Below are 18,494 nucleotides of genomic sequence, written 5' to 3' on the forward strand. Positions count from 1 at the left end.
TGTCTTTTTTATAAAAATATCATTGATGAACTCTTTGGAATATTTATGTAGACTAATAAGATATAGGTCTGAGTTTATGACGTTTTGTGAGAGTTCATGTATCTCATCAGCAAGGTTCGTTATTTGTAATCTACTGGGATTGAGTGGATAGCCATGAAGATCCAATGCCTGACGATTTGATTCACCAAACGCAACCTAACATCCCAGTTATAGTCAAGTTTATTTTTTCCAATCAGTAAAATAATGAATGATGCAAAAAATAAGCAAAAATTCAAGAACATAATTTTACTGGGGAATTTTACAGTTATTGCTATAGTAAGGGCCAAAGTTACTTAATATATTTATATATCCAAACTTTTCTCGCCTAATCGTTTAGTGAACTATTCCTACCTGGTATTATATCGCCCGGGGCGATCTTTCTCTTATAGCGAAAAGCGTTCCACGTATTTCACAACTCTTCATTGTTGTTATCCTTCGCGAGAATTAGACAGCTTGGGTACTAACAGTAGTCAAATTAGATTTAGCTTAGATGTAGACAAATCTGTAATAGCTATAGATTATAGCAATATCAGTATGCTTTTAAATTACATATTTTAGATTAGAGCCTAATTCAAATCGTCTATGTCCATTTTTTATTTACGCTAGAAACAAATAAATTAGAAACACTATGGAATTTTAAGTAACAGTAGTGTTACAATAAATTATTCTCCATGGCGAATAATAAAATGAAGAATGGAGTCGGGATGTTGTACGCTTCGCTTATCATTTTGTTGGCGTGGATAAATAGCAGCGACGCACAAGCAAGTAAGTAAACTAATATATAGAGAAAAAAATTTCGTATTCCGAAATAATATTTTGTCTATATTTATTATTCCTATTTTGTGTGTAGACTGTGGCATTCCGTAATTTTTGTAGAAAACATGATATATTTAACTTTGACTAATACAAAAAATATGATACTGTACGGTAACGATAATGATGCTACGACTAAAATACATAGGTCAAGATTCAGCGCTATTTGATTGTTCATTGATATTACCAAAAAACTTATTTATATGAATATTATATTTTGTGCTTCACAGACTATTGCAATGTTAATGGAGTTACCCACCAAGTTGGAGAAACATGGACTACTGCTACTGGAAATGACAGATTAAAAAAGTGTACTTGTACGAGAAGGGGACAATGGAACTGCTTTTACGCGAGTAAGTATGACTACATATGGAAGATTCGTTGAAACTATTTATCGATATTTGTACCGTGAATATACCGAATTGCTACTTATAATAGTCGACGTAGTTTATACGAGTACAATTTTACAACGATTTATTGTTTTTTCGACCAAAAAGTTATCGATAATGGGTTTTTAAAATGCACTATTACCAGCGATGCTGCCAGTGCTTGCAGTCGCATATTTTATTCTGACGAGCAACGCAGCAGCCAGCAATGTTGCATATTTTTTCACTATAATTCTTTATTTTTCAGGGGAAGATGCTTTGATGGTAGTTGCAGACGTTACAAACATAGCTAAAGTAAAGCTCAGCAACGCTGCCGGATTTACTACTTCTTTTATTCGAGTGAGTACCCTTCAGTATCAGAATTTTATTCCTCTTTTATTATTTGCATTGATTTATTGAATGATATGTGTTTTATTTAGGATTTACCTGGTCGCACTGTTGCTGTTGATGTTGATATTGAAAGTGACACAATTTACTGGACTGATGTCAGTTATAAAGGACGTGGAATTTATAAAGCAACATTTTCCAATGGTCATAATCCTAGAAGAATTATAACGGAAGGTAATTATGGATTTATAAAATATATGAATATACGAACGAAGATAACATGCATTTTTATAATTATTTCAATTCATTTTCCGTGCAGATGTTTACGAACCCAATGGAATAGCAGTTGATTGGTTGGCTAAAAATGTTTATTGGACTGACGCACAAATGAGATCTATCTATGTTGCTAAAGAAAATGGACAACATAAAACTCTGGTCGTCGGAGGTTTATCAGAACCAAGAGGAATTGTTGTACTGCCGTTACACGGGTAGGTCTAAGTCATAAAATGAAACGTTGTTTATCGTCATTCAAATATACAAGCTGATATTTTGTATTGGAAAACTAACTTTGCCGAATTCTATACTAATATCCTTTTTTAGCATCATGTTCTGGTCAGATCAAGAAGACGGTACGATAGAAACTGCCGCTATGGATGGCAGTAATAGGAAAGTAGTCATAGGTGGACTGGGATGGCCAAACGAAATTGCGGTGGATGTGACAAGGACGTGAGTTGGGTCCAACACTGTTTGTTGTTTATGTACATCATTCCAAAACAAGCATCATAAATATTCTCATTTTGCAGTAAAATATATTGGATAGATGGAAAGAAGCGAACGATAGAATCGTGTAACTTTGACGGAACTTCCTGGAAGAAAATTCTTGACTTTGCTATTACATTTGACAGTCCTGGATACGGTCTTTCACTCTTTGGAGGAAGATTGTATTTCTCGTAAGTGAAAGAATTTGTGCTGTTGCTCGTTTATTGGCTCCGAAAATAAGATTTAAGTTTAAGAAATTTATATGTTCAATATTTATTTTATGAAAGATAGCAGTACCAAGATTCAAGAGAAGTGAAATTCTATGTAAAATTCCGAAACTATTTCTCACGCAAGCAGTCAGAATCGAATCTCCGATCTATCTTATTGTGTGATTTGGAAATACACCAAATTTGTAACAAAACGTATTCACTATCGGTTAATAATACAATGGACTAAATTACAATCACATTAGTTATCCAATATCCGATACAGTTGTTTAGGTATCTTTATCTATGTTCTTTTTTTTATTTTTTTAAAAATCATTTCTAGAATATGGAGAGAAAAAGCTGTCTATTCTGTCACGGTGCTTGGGCAAGATCTGAAGCAAGTTGTTTCAGGTTTAAACGAAAACCTTGCAGGCATCGCCATTATTAATAGAGATATGCAGCAAGCGCCTATTTGTAAGTAGTTCAAATATAATAGTAAAATTACATCCTGTAAGCTCTGAATATATCTTACTACCTATATGGTATGAAATAATTGACATCATAGAATCCTACTTACCGAATAGTGAATCCACACTTTATTTAATTTATGTGACGTCATTAACAACGTAATAGATGTTAAGTGACGTAATAATATATTATTTCATCCAATTGAAATTATATTTTTAACGTGAATCAGTGCTTTAAAATATTAACGAGTTATTTCACTAAATTAATTAATTTCTTTTTTGATTTATCATCTTCTTATTACAGCAAACAGTATGGGACTTTGTCGAAGACATAGATCTCCATGCAGTCATATTTGTCTCCCAAAATCACGAGGATCATATAGTTGTGCATGCCCGGAAAAAACTGGAATGGTGTTATCTCAAGACCAACACACTTGTAAAGGTATATATGACAAAATATATTAAATGATGAACAATAAAATAAAATTTAATGCTGTGCAGACGTAAAATCATATTCTATTTCAAGACCGTAATATCTTCTGATTTGAGATCGCTATTAGTGAATATTTTTAATTTTATTTCATATAATTATTGAATTTATAAGCCTACTTTTAGTTCCTAACAAGATACTTTTATATTGAATGTTTAGTGCAATTCAACATATAATCAACTATTGGAAATAGTCAGTATGCAACTATATTGCAGAAAACATAAATAAATTTTCAACACGTCGTATTACCCTAATTACAGTGCCCGAAGAGTTTATTCTATTCACTTCTGTACACGATGGATCCATTATGATTGCTTCAAAAGAATTCGGTACAAAACCGAATCCGGTTTTATTGACTCATGCTACACAACCATCCGGAATAGACTACGATCCCATAGACAAGGTACGGATTCGATATATGCCTCAGTATGTGCAAACGCGCAGTCGTTAGTTTGCAAAGATTAAATTGGCTAAATTGAACCACGCAGATCCACTTTAATTTCAACTATGTGAGATAATTTATGAATTTCAATTACTGGCGATTATCAAAAATCCTGGGATGGCCCAATTATCGATAGATGTAAGTTGTTATTGTGCGTCGTTTTCTAAAATCTAAATCCAGATGTAACGACCCTTGATAAAGAAATGTAAGTCACCAATCTTGTTCTGTAACGAAATTTTATCTTACTTGTGACTTGTGAAAATCCGAGATAATAATAATTAACAAGTGAAAGCGACTATTGCTTAGAGAAACTTTGGGGTTTCCAATCTTTGTATATGCGGTAAAATATACCGAACGTTTTATTCTTTCCTGTCAATGTAACTTGCGAATTCGCAGAAGTTGTTCAAACTGTTAATTGCAGATAACAAGTGCAACAAACTATTCCTATCGAATCATAAAAAACATTTAAAAAAAATGCAAACTTCCAAATTTTAGATGATGTATTGGAGCGATGTTGCAACAAACGCCATTTATCGAATGAGATTAAATGGGACTGGATATGATGTGTTCCTTGAAGACGGAATCGGAATCGTAGACGGTCAGATTCACTATAAATTTTGTATAAGTCCTAGTAGGGGAGAGGGCTATTCAAATGGCAATTAGGACTATATAGCCATCCTTACACACTACTCCTAATTTGACCACTGTGCTTCTAATTTGTATTGTAACAGTATTGAGTGTGACACATATAAGGAAACAATAGTTTAATAAAATCAAGCACATGTACTCCAAACTTTGTTGGAAATGAAAAACTTTACGTTGCAGTTTTACGAGGCTTTACCGGTAACTTGAACATTTATTGTCTGTCGTTTGTGTCATCTGGTTTTCTAGAATACCCTTAGGGTATAATGACTTAGTCTTATCTTAGCAACATGAAAACTAGTTTGGTAACATGTCTACGAAAATAATTAAGAAGTTAGGTAAGATTTCCCGTGGTGTTATATGAAGCTTAATAAGTTATTAATTATTAAAATAACCGATTTTATATAATAACTGCTACTATATACTATGTGGACATAGGTTGCTCCCGTATTAAATCAGTATGTTGGCGTTTCAATACAGATGGAAGTTGTATACCCAAATACAGAATTGTAGAGAAACACGTAAAAAAACTAAAAATCAAAATCTTTTTATATTATTTAGATAGTTGTGTACTCATTTTGACTGTGTTGGCATATACTCGACACAACACCGCGATCTAACTGTGAAATAATCGTAACATGTACTATATTTCCAATTAGAAATGGTAACATCTTGATGAGCTTGTGTTACGCCCGAACAGGCTTGATCTGGGGAAAAAGATAAGCATTGTATATTATAAGCCATCACAATCCATTCCGGATCAAAAATGATGTACGAATTACTTGCATTTAGGTATCACACTAAACAACTTTGTTCTTATTATCCATGCTTCCATTATCTTAACAGGTATAGTCGTTGACTGGGTGAATCGACATCTTTATTTTACAAATTATGGCTGGGAAGCACAAGATAAACAATTCGGACGAATTGAATTTATTCGGCTTGATGGTACTGGCCGTAAGGTATTAGTCCAACAAGGTTTAGACAGGCCGAGGGATATTGTTATTGATCAAGAAAGAGGGTGAGTACGATTAATGCGTTCAAGTTCAACTAAAGTGGGTTTGAACCCCATCCAAGCCAGCTCTCCCGGTGTGTAATAAATAATTTCTGGTTAAAATGGTTTATTAATAAGTTCAAGTTCTTGTGCCATTAGGAAGCAAATATATTATGTAAATATATTTTACGTAGATGGCTACCAATATTTTTGTTCATATTTATCTTCATTCGCAGATTTTTGTATTACTCTGACTGGGGAGTGGACGCAAAGGTTGTTCGCCTTGATTTAGACGGTCGGAATCCCCATCTCGTCCCTGTTGTCGTGGAAAATCCTAACGGACTCGCACTCGATGACGCGATTCTTTTTGTTACCGATTCTCACCGCAAGAGTGCGCTAGTGGAAGTGAATGGAACTATCATTTATGGAAGACCACCTTCGTTAATCAAATATGATACTGCTTTGGATAAATTAGAAGAGAATATGGACTTGGAATTTGAGGTATATTTTAATTACGGTTTGATATATTTGATAGGAAAGCCTATAAGATGGATTAATCATAAGACAAACTATGGTCTCTCATGAAGTAAAAGCGTTCCGTGACAGGGAAGTTGAATCAGCTATATTTACCATCCCACTATCTGATCCAAAAATGATAACAAATATTTCAACTCCCATCAATTTTACAAAAAATTAGATTTTTGCTACAGCTTTATACTCTAAAAAAAACAAGAGAGCGATGCTTAAATATACGGACACAAAGGCAAAACGAAGTAAAATCATATATATATATGCAATCTTTCACGGTAGACTATCGGTACCGCAGTTTTAACGACTTTTTCTGAGCACGAGATCCGCCGACTAGCCTTCTAGCAACAAACAAAATCTATAACCATTTCAAATTTTAAGGCAATTGGTCTAGTAGTTGATGAAAAAATAGATTTTTTCACAAAAAAAGAAAGAAATAAAAACAACAACATGAAAAAAAACGATCCATATGTACATTTCGTGTCCAATAACAAATTCACGTTATCACATAAAAAATTCAGGGCACGGGTCAAACTCCTTTGGGGTGTTATTTTATTACAGACTAGCTTATCATAAACGTAATAATATTACAGGTTCCCTTTGGACTGTCTATGGATCAAAAAACTTTGTTCGTTACTGATTGGGGAACAGGAGCAGTGTCCGAAATTGATGTTAATACTGGAATCATGAAACCAATAGCAAAAGGAATTGGTAAACCAACAGGGATCGTAAGGGCGAGCTTAAATCCTAAGAAAAAATGTAAGTAAATTTATTGTTCGCTCAGTATAGATCTCTAGCGGTGAATTTTGGAAAATTGGTTCAGTGTTAGGGACTCTGCTTTGTGTTAACTCGCATAACATTTATTGTTCAGATAAGAATGACTGCATGAAAGGTAAAAAGTGTAGTCACGTGTGCGTTCCGGTTGATCAAGATTATTCATCGTGTTTGTGCCCAGATAATATTGGAAAAGCGATGTCAGAAAATGATTTCGACTGTGTCGGTATGGAACATACTAGTGTTACAAAACTTCCTATTATTTCTCAGTTTTGTTTTTTCACACTGACGTATCGATATATAAACTTCTTTTTTCAAGCAGTGGTACTCAATTCACTGCCCATTTATATTTCAGCTCCTGATCGTTTCGTCTTAATTGCCGATGTGAATAAAATTCTCATGATAAGCGACAGTCCAGATGATCCATCAACTTATATGGTTGTTCGTACATTCGATGATTACAGCAACATAGTCGCAATTGCTTTCGATCCTATCACACATTATGTGTATTGGGCAGACAATGGACGACAAAGGATCTGTCGTAAAATGTTGGGATCCCCATTAGCTGGCGACGGTGGTACGACAAAGGACATAGAAGTGATATATACAGAAATAGGTAAGTGTATTTATCACCGATTTATTCACCGACTCCAACGAGTATTATCAATAATATTAAAAATCAGACGATAACAAAATTGATAAGCAGTAAGCACCCCACACCACCGCCGCAATCAATGCAAACAAAAAGCCTCTGATTCACATAAAATTTCGATCTGTATTTTAAATGATAATAATGTATGTGGTTCAAACCAGTCTACCCTATTTTTTATATCACGTTTGAGCTTAGACATTGGGCAATAGGTTTGAACCCGATATCTTTAAACTGCTATGATTCAATGTAACAAAATTAATTTTCATAGCAAAATAGCTACTTTAAACCCAAATTTCCAACCCAAATATGGATTGTTTTCGCTGAGATTAGACGGTTGGAAATCCTATCTTAGCTAAAGTTAAAAAACGTTTTTCAATTACCCTATTTTTTCTGATTTTTAATACAGCATTGCACCTAAAAAAGTAAAACCACTTATGACTAGTTTGAACCGGTTGTGGTCCCGAGCGCCATCTAATCAAAACTGCGTTTTATATATATGTACCGATACGTGTTTCAATCATGATTGTTAAATCATATTTGCTCACTCATATTCAGAAATGGTTGAAGGAATGGCTTTAGATCCGGACAATCGACTCCTATATTGGACAGATGGGGGACTGGGTACAATAGAAATGATGGATCTCAGTGGTATGACACATGCTACAGTACACGAACAATTGAATAATCCGAGGGCGATTACTTTGGACTCTAGCATGGGGTAGGTGAACATTTAGAATAAAAAAGATATAGCACACTGTACACTGTAGGAAGTACATTGTAAAAACGGTTTTTAGATCTGTCGATCATTTCTATTATGTGTGATTTACTAATTGTTCTTCCTGGCCCGAGTCATTTCATTTAAATGAATCGAGTCACTTCGATTTTGATAAATGCTGACTTGAGTTGCCGAATCAATGTTTTGAGCACTGCATGCTTCTTCAAGCTAATGTTCGTTAGAAACGCGAAAAAGGTGGAGGTCAAAATGAAACAAGAGCCCATTTTAGATCTACCGTTTTGCAATTTAATGTCAACTCCGATGTTTGTTTCAGGGTAATATACTGGACAGAATGGGGCAGAGCTGCAATGTTGATGTCGTCGCGGATGAATGGTTACGATCCCCGCCCTCTAATTACGACTGATTTGAAATGGCCAAACGGACTTTATTATGACGTAGACGAAGACAAAATTTATGTTGCTGATGGCGCAAAATTGAAATTACAATCAATTTCTGCTATTTCTAGATCTTACAATAATTTCGGTAGGAAACATATTATTGCAACATTGATTGTATGCTGTAGTTTTGAAAAAGTTATTTAAAAAACCTGAATTTTATAAAACAAGGACAATATTCTGAAATTAATTTGAAATATAAATCTATTCTCATTTTTATTTAGAGATTACTTTCCATTAAAATTGTACACAAACTAATCTCTATCCTTCTCTCTCTATCACTCAATAGGTGTCGACATACTTGACTTTATTGATCTCAATGGAACCGTGGAGCATTTATTCGGACTAGGGAAAATGGGAGCTCACTTGCTGTTTACGGATTGGGAAACGGGAACGTTGTATAAAAGAGGATTGCTGGAATCTTCTGTTCTCGTTACAAACCTTACTAGGCCGACACAGATTTATACTCATTTTTCAGCATATAGACCGGAAAGTAAGAATAACACAACATTTCTTTTTTACTTATAAAGTGTTTCTGGATATACTGGCGTTATTACGTTAAAGTTTTAAATGGAATGGATATAATTTTGTTTTAGTTAAAAGTCAATGCAGTACAGCCATCCACGATTGCAGTCATATATGTGTACCAAGTGCTGGAAGTTACAGATGCTTATGTCCGGACCATCTCGTATTGGCAAACAACTTGAAAAACTGCGTAAGACGTGAGTGTAATATTAAGGAATTGGCCACGCTCCAGTGAACACTTTTTGCAGAATATTCTGCAATTCAAAAATCTATATAAAGTACACGCATGTCAGATCTTTGATGCATTCACTTGTGTTTTTTTTTTTATATTTTCCAATTTTACTCAATTCAGCTGAAAATTTGCATCTTTACACGACGACGCTTGAACCACCCGTTACTATTGATGAAGACTTAACAACCATGGCATGGGGAGATGAGTTTACAGAAGCAATGGAATTCGAGGAAGAAAGAACTTTGCGAGTAAGTCTAGAGCTGGATACTGGTACGGTTTAGAAGACGAATCGCTCGTTCGTTTATAGAAAAACTTAATGCCAGAATAACCTAATCGAAAGGGTTTCAAACGACGCTTTGGAATAAACGTTTTACCTTAATGTCCGATATGGCATGTTCAACTTTAATGTTAATTTTAATGGGTTTGATCATTTTATGTTTACGTCTTGTAAATACCCCAATACAAGAAATACTTTGGGATATTTTTTACTATGCTTTAGATTTTTTCACTCCGAACAATTCTATTTGAAAGAACTGGAATGTTTCCGAATCGTCATTGTTAACCAAATTTATTATATTCTGATGATGTTGTGGGCATATGGGATTTGAAATCGAAAACAATTTTTATACAATTCAGATTGTATTAAAAATATTAAATTTCACTTTTCAGTTGGAGAGATTACCGGAAGTTACAACTGTTGCTAACACAACAGCGATAATGACAACAACAATATACATGGAAACTGCGACAACACCAGAACCTACCACCGCTACACAGGCCACGACAACAAGTACAAACATAATCAAAGTTAATTTAGATAAAATGAAACTTAATGCTCAATAATTAGGTTTAATGATAATTTTGTGTTAGTTATATGTTACGGTATCAACAGCATATTGATGCCTTTATCGACGATGGGATGTCGATGAACTGCTTGTTTGTCAACCTTTGTTTAAAATATAATCTTTATGGAACTGTCGGTGACAAACTGCGCTGTACAAATTCATTTCTGTACGATATATTATTGAAAAATATTTTCCTATTTTAGCACTACCTCCTCTGCCGCGTTTCCCACTATGTATGGAGCTCCTGAGCAACGAAACTGCACTTTTCACTATTTCTATACCTGAAGATGAAGGCTTCATTGAAATAAATGCAAATCTTCTGAGTCTTCGTGCCTTGAATATTGCTGATAAAGATTTGAATGTTACATTAGTGAATACACAATACTCAAAAGTATACCCAGGAGTTCATAATATACAATTCAAAGCTACGGACAGATATAACAGAAGTATATACTGTAACACTACGGTTACAGTCAAAGGTAATTGTACAAATTTTAATATTCGCAATTAGATATATTTTACCAAAATTGGAATGTTTATAATTGTAATAAATACTTCGAACCCCCAATATGATAAAGTGTAAAGCTACAGATAAAATAAACCTCGTTTTATAAATTCAGATGTAACGCCGCCAAAAATACTCTACTGCCCCAGCGACTTGGATGTCGAAGCGTATGACGATGGAAAAACAACTTTTGTTACTTGGATGGAACCAAAGTTTGAAGACAACACCGGAGTAACACCAATCGTTGTAAACACCCACAAACCAGGACAATTTATGGACGGCATTCATACAGTCGAATATACGGCTTACGATACTGCAGGGAATTCAATCGTCTGCTCTTTCATGGTAGCTGTAATGCACAGAAGTGAGTGTTTAATAATTACGTTTGATTACGATATGATGCCGTCGAACCGTAAAATGGAAATATTTTTATTATATGACGTAATTTAATGACTTCATATTCTTGCATTGCAATACTTAAATATCAATTCAATGAATTCAAATGATTAAAAATCTTAATTAGCTATTTCAAAATTATTATGTTTGCGACATCACTTCTTATTAGGTATTTATTACGTCATAATTTCTATTGTTCAGGTGCCCGCTGCGGTAGTCCATGGGTACCTCCAAACAGTTACCTCACATGCCATTCTGATATGGTTACCGGTGATCAAGTTTGCCAAATAACATGCCAAGATGGATACAGTTTATCTCTGAAAACTCCGATAATAAAATGTCGTCATGATCTGGATAAATATTCGATCGACTGGCTGCCATTTTTGGATGACAACGTTTGTAAATGTGAGAATATATTATAGCTATTTATAAGAATGTATTGTACGGAAAAAACTGCATTCCTGCCTGGCATAGTGCTGCACTTTAATACATGACCTTTAGCCTATCTTAGCTCAAGATGCAATCAAACAGAACTGACACAATCATAAAAATATAGTTTCGGTTAAGATTACTCTGCCAATCAGATTAAAATACTGATGCAATTGTTGTACTGTTTCGAAAAAACAAATGACCCGCACAATCGTTAAAGTACATTATACGAATCTTGCACCAATTTCCAAAAAATATTGAATTTCGTTATTTAATAAAATCTTACATTTGTAATAAGCACAAGTGTAGTGAACATTCATCATTGTACAATTTGCGACCATGGTTTCGGTTTATTTCGTGTCGAATCGTCGGGGAATTAACTTGGAGTTTATGATTTTTAAGTATGTCTTAATTAACTTTCATATTTCACTTGTCAGTGCCTGCAATTGGTAACCCTCAACAAGTTATTACACTTCAATATCCATGTCCATGTCGACCAACGTCTACATTCTATGAATATACTTATCAAATTATGGCTCGGAGACTGAGAGACGCTGTTAGTTGTATGACAAGACAATATTCTCTCGGTCTATGTATCAACGCTGAGAAAAAGATGTTTTTGGAATGCGTGAATGCTTCTACAGTAGAACTTGTTATAAAGGTGAGAGAAACTTAAAAAAAGATTGTCTGTGAAGATTTAATGACAGGTATGCATTTAATGATGTTGGTGAATATGTGACAAACACTGCTTTGAGTGGATCTACCTTGCCGTTTACTGCTGGAGACGTCGGTGAAGGCCCCATTAAAATTGAAACTATATATTAATTTTTGTTCAATTTCACATACTCAATTTTGGGGTCATATTATGATTCCACAACAAACTGAATTACTTTCTCTATAATAATTATAGACACCAAATTTAAAAATACCTAATTCTCGGTTTCTCCCAAAAATCTTGTAAATTGTAAATTGAATTTCTTACTCGTTAACGAAAGCATAATGAACTTAAATAGACAATGTTAATAAAAAATAAGTGTAAATAGTAAATTTCAAGCAGAAATATGCTTAATAAAATGCTTACTTCAAATGTCTATGATAAAACAGGTCGACTTGGCAAAACTGGACGAGGTTTCCACTATATCAGAAGCAAGAAGAATCGTAAAACGTTCCGTTACTGAGATTTTAGACAAAGCCGTTGGAGGAGAATTCCAAGCAAGAGGTTCAGACATGAAGGATTATTCGGCTAGTGAAGAAGCGAAATTGAGCGACATGAATGTTTTATGTAAAAAAGGTTTTAAAGGAGTTAAAGATGGTTGTGGTAAGAATAAAAATTTTCTTCTTTCTCAGAATTCTAAAAAATTACCACTGCTATAATACAAAATTATTCATATGAAATCAAATATGGCGATGACGTCTTAGGTTACTGACGTCATATGCTTATGAAATATGACTTGTATTTTTACAGTCCAATGTCCGCGGGGAACTTACTGGCACGAGGGCGACTGTGAGTTTTGTCCTTTGCATACATTCCAAGAAAAAACAGGAACACCGCAATGTATTGAATGCGCTGATGGAACTGGAACAAGAAACATTGGATCTACTCATAGATCGCATTGTAAGTTAAAAAAAAACATAGTACAGAAATTTGTCTATGAAACAGCGTAAGACTTGATTACAGAAAATATGGTTTTCTACATCTTTTTTCGGACCGAGGTCATTGATAAAAATATATGAAGCTGCAATTATTTGATCGTAGTTGAATGTGATAAGTAAGGATGCCAAGTATGAGTACTTACAAGTATTCGATTCTTATCCAATTCCTAAATTTTCGATTCCGATTCTCGATTCCGAATCTCGATTCCTCGACATATCTTACCGAAAACACATACTCACCTAAGCAATACCATATGAAATCAAACAAGAGCACGATGTTCAAATTCTGGACTGCCAAGAAGGCCGAAACTAAGTGGTATGGGTATCCAATCTGTCACAGGAGACAAAATCGCACAAAAAAACGAATCCCTCAGAACCCACAGAGATATTTAAAATAAATAAACGTTAAAGCCTTCTATCGAAATATTATATATTATATATAGTGAAGTTTGCGTTGTCGTAGCAACTCAACATAGCAGTGAAGCAGTTTATACATATATGTGAAGAAATTGCCACAAAACTTTACACGTTCTTTTCAATCCAAGTTTTAACCTCGAGAATCGATTCCAATGCATCGGAATCGATTCTAGTCGATTCCGCAAAGAATCGATTCTGTAATCGAATCCGGACTCGATTCCGCCATCCCTAGTGATAAGTAGTGATTTACTATTTTTGAAACGATAACATATTACCTACCCAATTTATCACACTCTGGGTAAGGTTTTGGCAAGGGCTTAATCCCGAGATTTCTATTTTGTGACTCAGCCATAGTTAATAATACTTTTAAACGCTAACTCCAAAGTTATGCTTAAAACGCATTTTGCACAAGATTCCACAATTATATTTCTTGTTTTTTACAACAGGTGTGAAAATGGTCAGACAAGAAGAGATCGGCCAACCGAGCGTAATTTTAATCGTCTCTTTAGCTGTGGGTGGCGTTGTTTTAATCGCAGTTATTTTCTCTATTCTTGCTGCTTGCTGGTTTAAACGAAAACGAAGAAAGCAGATTGAAAAAGAAGCAGCAGAGGCTGCCAGAAAAAAGAGAAGGGTGTGCGCCATAGACAAAATATGTTAAAATATAAAGTAGTTATATGCAGCTTTCTAAATCTTCATCCACGATTTCTACTTGTCTAAAGTCTTTTTAAAGTCGATACATCTCATAAAATAATATTTTTTTTTATTTTGCTAAACTTGTGTTTTTTCAGTTATATTTCGACAATATGTGTTACTTTTATATACCGATTCATTTAAAGCAAATTATCTACCACCCTTTGTATTTCAATCGCTGCATTAAATTTAATATGAAATATATAGCCTTAGACTACGTTTTCATTATGAAAAATATTTCATTGCAGGCGCGTCGTCGGCGAAGTAGTGCTAGCAGCAACCAAGCCTCGATTGGAGTCGTTCCTGTTCAGGGTGCACCACCCGAACAGGGACAAGAAATTCGGACTATAAGTCGAGAATTAGATAACGAATTCGAATCTGGGGATATGAGTAACAGTAGAACGACCTCCAGAAGAAGTGGAACTTCGTCTGGGAAACGAGTCACAATTAAAGAAGAGACAATAGAGCATAGTATACCACATAGAGAAGAAACAATTCCGCATAAAGGTTCGTGTTTGATTACGCTGTTAGGGCTACTGTTATGAGAATCTCAGATTTTATGGAAGGAGGCTATAGTTTTTTAGTTCTTAGTTAGCTTTGATATATGTTATCTTATACCTATAAACTCATCCTTGCCATGGAAAGCAATATACGTAAAACTTAACGAAAGATTTAAACCATAGTTTAGTTGTTGAATGCTTGATAAAATTTTAAAAAAGTAATATACAAAATTTAATTCAATTTAATACCAATTTTGATTTGTCAGAATCTTTCTGTGAAATACTATGATATCTGACCCAAACTTGACGACGCTTTAAAACATTCATACAGTGTGACTAAAAACAACATTGTTAATTACTATTACCAAAATGAAAAAAAATTATTTAGCGTTCGATGTTATGTAGTTTTTTGTGTGATGAACCAAAAGTTTCAGCAATCTGAGACGTTTTGCACAAAAGTTATGTTCTCTCTACAATATGTTCTAAAGCTAAACGAATTTTTGGTCTGTCATCCTGTAAATAAATGCATATCTAAACAACATCTTATACATATAAGTTCTCCTTTTTTTTATCAGCTGACCCCAAACCGATCGAACCGAGTTGGCGTATGGCTCTTGTAATGAGAAACACAGCAGGAATGAAAAAGAACATCAATAAAATGAAAAAACCTCCAAAATCAGTATCTTCGGTCACAACTGATGACACAAGAAGTGAAACAAGCGCAAATGATTCAGCGACAGAAGGAACAACGGAAGCGGAAGAAGAAAGATCTCAAGTATGATTTATTTGATCGTTATGACTTCAATTACCCAGGTTTTATGATTGATCCCATTCCAACCCCATATTCCACCGTTCGTTCATTTTCTACACTTTTCAAAAAAGATTATCACGAAATTCTCATTTTAAGCAAAATCTATTTCCATAGATGTCGGCTACACAAAGTGAAGCGGAAACCGATAAGACACTGACCGACGGACAAACAACAGACGGAGAGACTACAATCAGAACAGACACCGAGACATCTGTAGGTGCTTCCGAGTCCGATGCATCGACAATACGAAAAAGCAGACGTTTGATGTCAAGTACAAGTGATTTAGGTGACGAAACAATGAGTATGACGTCAGGAAATTCCTCACGTGCGACGACGCCTATAAAAGGAGTTTTAAAAAAACCGAAACGGCTTGTTTCAATGGACGACTCAGTCGCTTTTACGGCTGATTCAACGTTCTCAAACACACTGGAAAATGTAAGATATGCCTCTGTACACTCTCGCTATCACCCTCACTCTTTCGTCCTACCTAATTGCTTTTATATTTATAATTCACAGGCACGAATGTCAGGAGATACTCGAGGGAGAAACAATTTGCGTCGAAGTCAAAGGCAAAGCGGTCGGAGAAGCGTTTCTCCACAGCAAGGTACAGAATACCGTTTTTTATTCTTCAATTAGGATAAGATAGGATTTACATATTTATCCCTGGGAGAGGAAAGTCGATTATACGGCTTAACCATATGGCAATCCACGGCCTCTCGTCCGGTTACCATTCCATGTAGGGTATGGGATTAGTTGGGTATTCGTTTTCGGAAGCATGGACTTGATCACAAAATAGAGGATAAAAATATTGTTTTATTTTACAGCTGGAAACAAACAACCTCTCGGTATGCGTCGCTCAGTTAGTGTCGATAGGGGCCCAATTGGTGTCGGTGCACACAAAATGTTCGACCGTGACAGAGATCCAAGATTCCATACGATGGGACACCGACCTGGAGCTCCAATGCCACCAAGACCTGGTGGGCCAATGCCCGGACAGCAACCTATATTTCCGCCAGGAGTTCGACCAAGATTTATGGGAGGTCCTAGATTGATGACCAGACCTCCTCCAGGAGCAGTTATATATCAGCATCCCAACCATCCAAACATGAGAATGGCGTTTGTGCCTATGAATCCAGGTAAATTGAATGAGTATAATTTATTAAAAATTAGAACGAGTACGTTTATATTAATTCGAAAAAAAAAATGCTTTCAATTTTACCAGGTGCAAGACCAAGAATGCAGCCTGGTCGAATGCCTATGCCGCCACCCTATGGTTACGATAGCACATCAGAATGGGATTCTATGTCTCAAGGTAAGAACTGATAATACGTTTGTGACGTATCAATGGGGTTCTATAAATATGGTTCGAATCTACGACATTTCATCTGTCTTATAGAATGGTGGTTTCATTTGTATGACTGTTGCACCGTAAAACAGAACCGTTATGTGTTATGTTAAATCTTTATCAACCCGATTAAATTTTTATCTAAACTTGCCTATTGTTATTCATCAATTTACTTCATTTTCCTATTTCACAGGTGGTAGTGATATTGACATGAGAAAACCTCCACGACACCGGATGCCCCCACCGGGTATGATGCCCGGATACCCAAGACCTGTTTACGGAAGGTAAGTTTGCGTGATGAAACGAAAACGCCATAAAAATGCATCATTATAATGCCACGCCTTAACGTAATCTTACATATTTCAGGATGAGAATGCCGGTTGGAGAAATGATGCCACCCCCTCAGTATGGGGCTGGATACGCAGGGCCAAGACAGCCAAGATACCCTCCTGGACCCGGGTATTGATACCCTATGCTCACAGCGTTTTGTCACACTCACACCGCATGAAAAATATACAACTCAGTGACTCAAAATGAACGTCCAAAAATATATTTCAAACAAAATTTCCTTTTTTTAAATATCTAAATTAGAAACTCGCTGATAAACTCATTTTCTGAATATGAACTGATTTGATAATGAACATATTTTTTAAGAATAATTTATTAAACAAGTTATAATTTATAAATCATTGTTCTTTAATTATCATAATGCATCACTGATGACCGGTTAACCTATCTCGGATAGTGATTGCTCATAAATACAAGAAAAATTATAGTTTATATATATTAGCTTCAAAATTTTGTGTTGCAATCTCCTTTGCTTTATATTGTTCTAAAGCTTTTATTGCCAAAATAAAGCGGAGTGAAATATATAGCTACAGAAGGGCAATGTGCGTATTTTTTCTGAAATGCAGACCACTGAGTAGAATTTTCACTGTTGTTAGATTATATTAGTTGTTCAATCATTTTGAAGGGGCTTTGAAGTTGAGTTATAACTATAAAGTTGAAACCTAAATATTAAATAAAATAGGAAATCAATGAGCACAACCACGAGTTTAAAATGCGTGCCTGCACTAATTAACCGAGAGGTGAAGCATTAACTGGCATCTCAGTTTAAAATCTCCAGTTCAAATCCCATTGTCACCACTTTACACAGGGTAGGCAATATCAGACAAAATCTTCCGGGATTTGAAGCCATGGTCCTTATCTAGCAGTGGTTGGTTGAGCAAAGCCTCGTTCAGAACAAATGGCTTTCAAGAAGTCGTATAAAAAATAACGCAGATTTGTAAAAATTGGTTTGTTTTGTTAGTATTTTAGAGCTCATACTTGACACAAAAAGTTTGTTTATTACATGAATCGTGTTAATAGAAGTTTTAATGAATCTCCCCGCCTAGGCCGAAATATTGTTTTTGTCAGAATCGATTCAAATAATTCACTATCTGATTCGAACTGAATTG

The 18,494-nt window shown here is 35.0% G+C and overlaps 1 protein-coding gene across 2 annotated transcripts; it reads left to right on the forward strand.

The window, feature by feature from the left end:
* The first annotated feature begins 636 nt into the window (after nt 1–636).
* On the forward strand, nt 637–17,933 carry LOC120332606 (uncharacterized). 2 transcript variants are annotated; one of them, XM_039399885.2, is made up of 37 exons: nt 637–804; nt 1,083–1,205; nt 1,486–1,577; nt 1,658–1,799; nt 1,885–2,053; nt 2,166–2,291; nt 2,369–2,515; nt 2,874–3,004; nt 3,302–3,439; nt 3,748–3,890; nt 4,425–4,527; nt 5,418–5,592; nt 5,802–6,066; nt 6,687–6,852; nt 6,965–7,093; nt 7,223–7,483; nt 8,075–8,237; nt 8,569–8,777; nt 8,979–9,182; nt 9,286–9,411; nt 9,567–9,694; nt 10,116–10,236; nt 10,495–10,770; nt 10,912–11,160; nt 11,394–11,597; nt 12,059–12,282; nt 12,726–12,939; nt 13,087–13,236; nt 14,138–14,202; nt 14,630–14,888; nt 15,457–15,656; nt 15,807–16,127; nt 16,209–16,296; nt 16,517–16,828; nt 16,915–17,004; nt 17,231–17,321; nt 17,404–17,933. In XM_039399885.2, the coding sequence occupies exons 1-37, from the start codon at nt 711–713 to the stop codon at nt 17,501–17,503; spliced, it is 6,198 nt and encodes a 2,065-aa protein (XP_039255819.2). In that variant the 5' UTR covers nt 637–710; the 3' UTR covers nt 17,504–17,933. The 2 variants fall into 2 exon arrangements, with proteins under 2 accessions (XP_039255819.2, XP_039255818.2); XM_039399884.2 differs by having other exon boundaries at nt 14,138–14,322; nt 17,404–17,932.
* Nucleotides 17,934–18,494: the final 561 nt, after the last annotated feature.

Source organism: Styela clava, chromosome 13 (genome assembly GCF_964204865.1).
Source record: "Styela clava chromosome 13, kaStyClav1.hap1.2, whole genome shotgun sequence".
In the NCBI taxonomy this organism is placed as follows: Eukaryota; Metazoa; Chordata; class Ascidiacea; order Stolidobranchia; family Styelidae; genus Styela; species Styela clava.

Bases quoted from the DNA above. Each gene is read 5' to 3' on its own strand.
- LOC120332606 (XM_039399884.2), top strand. From the start codon at position 711: ATGGCGAATAATAAAATGAAGAATGGAGTCGGGATGTTGTACGCTTCG. The intron at 1,578-1,657 runs GTGAGTACCCTT...TGTTTTATTTAG, and splicing joins TTACTACTTCTTTTATTCGA to GATTTACCTGGTCGCACTGT. The intron at 6,067-6,686 runs GTATATTTTAAT...ATAATATTACAG, and splicing joins ATATGGACTTGGAATTTGAG to GTTCCCTTTGGACTGTCTAT.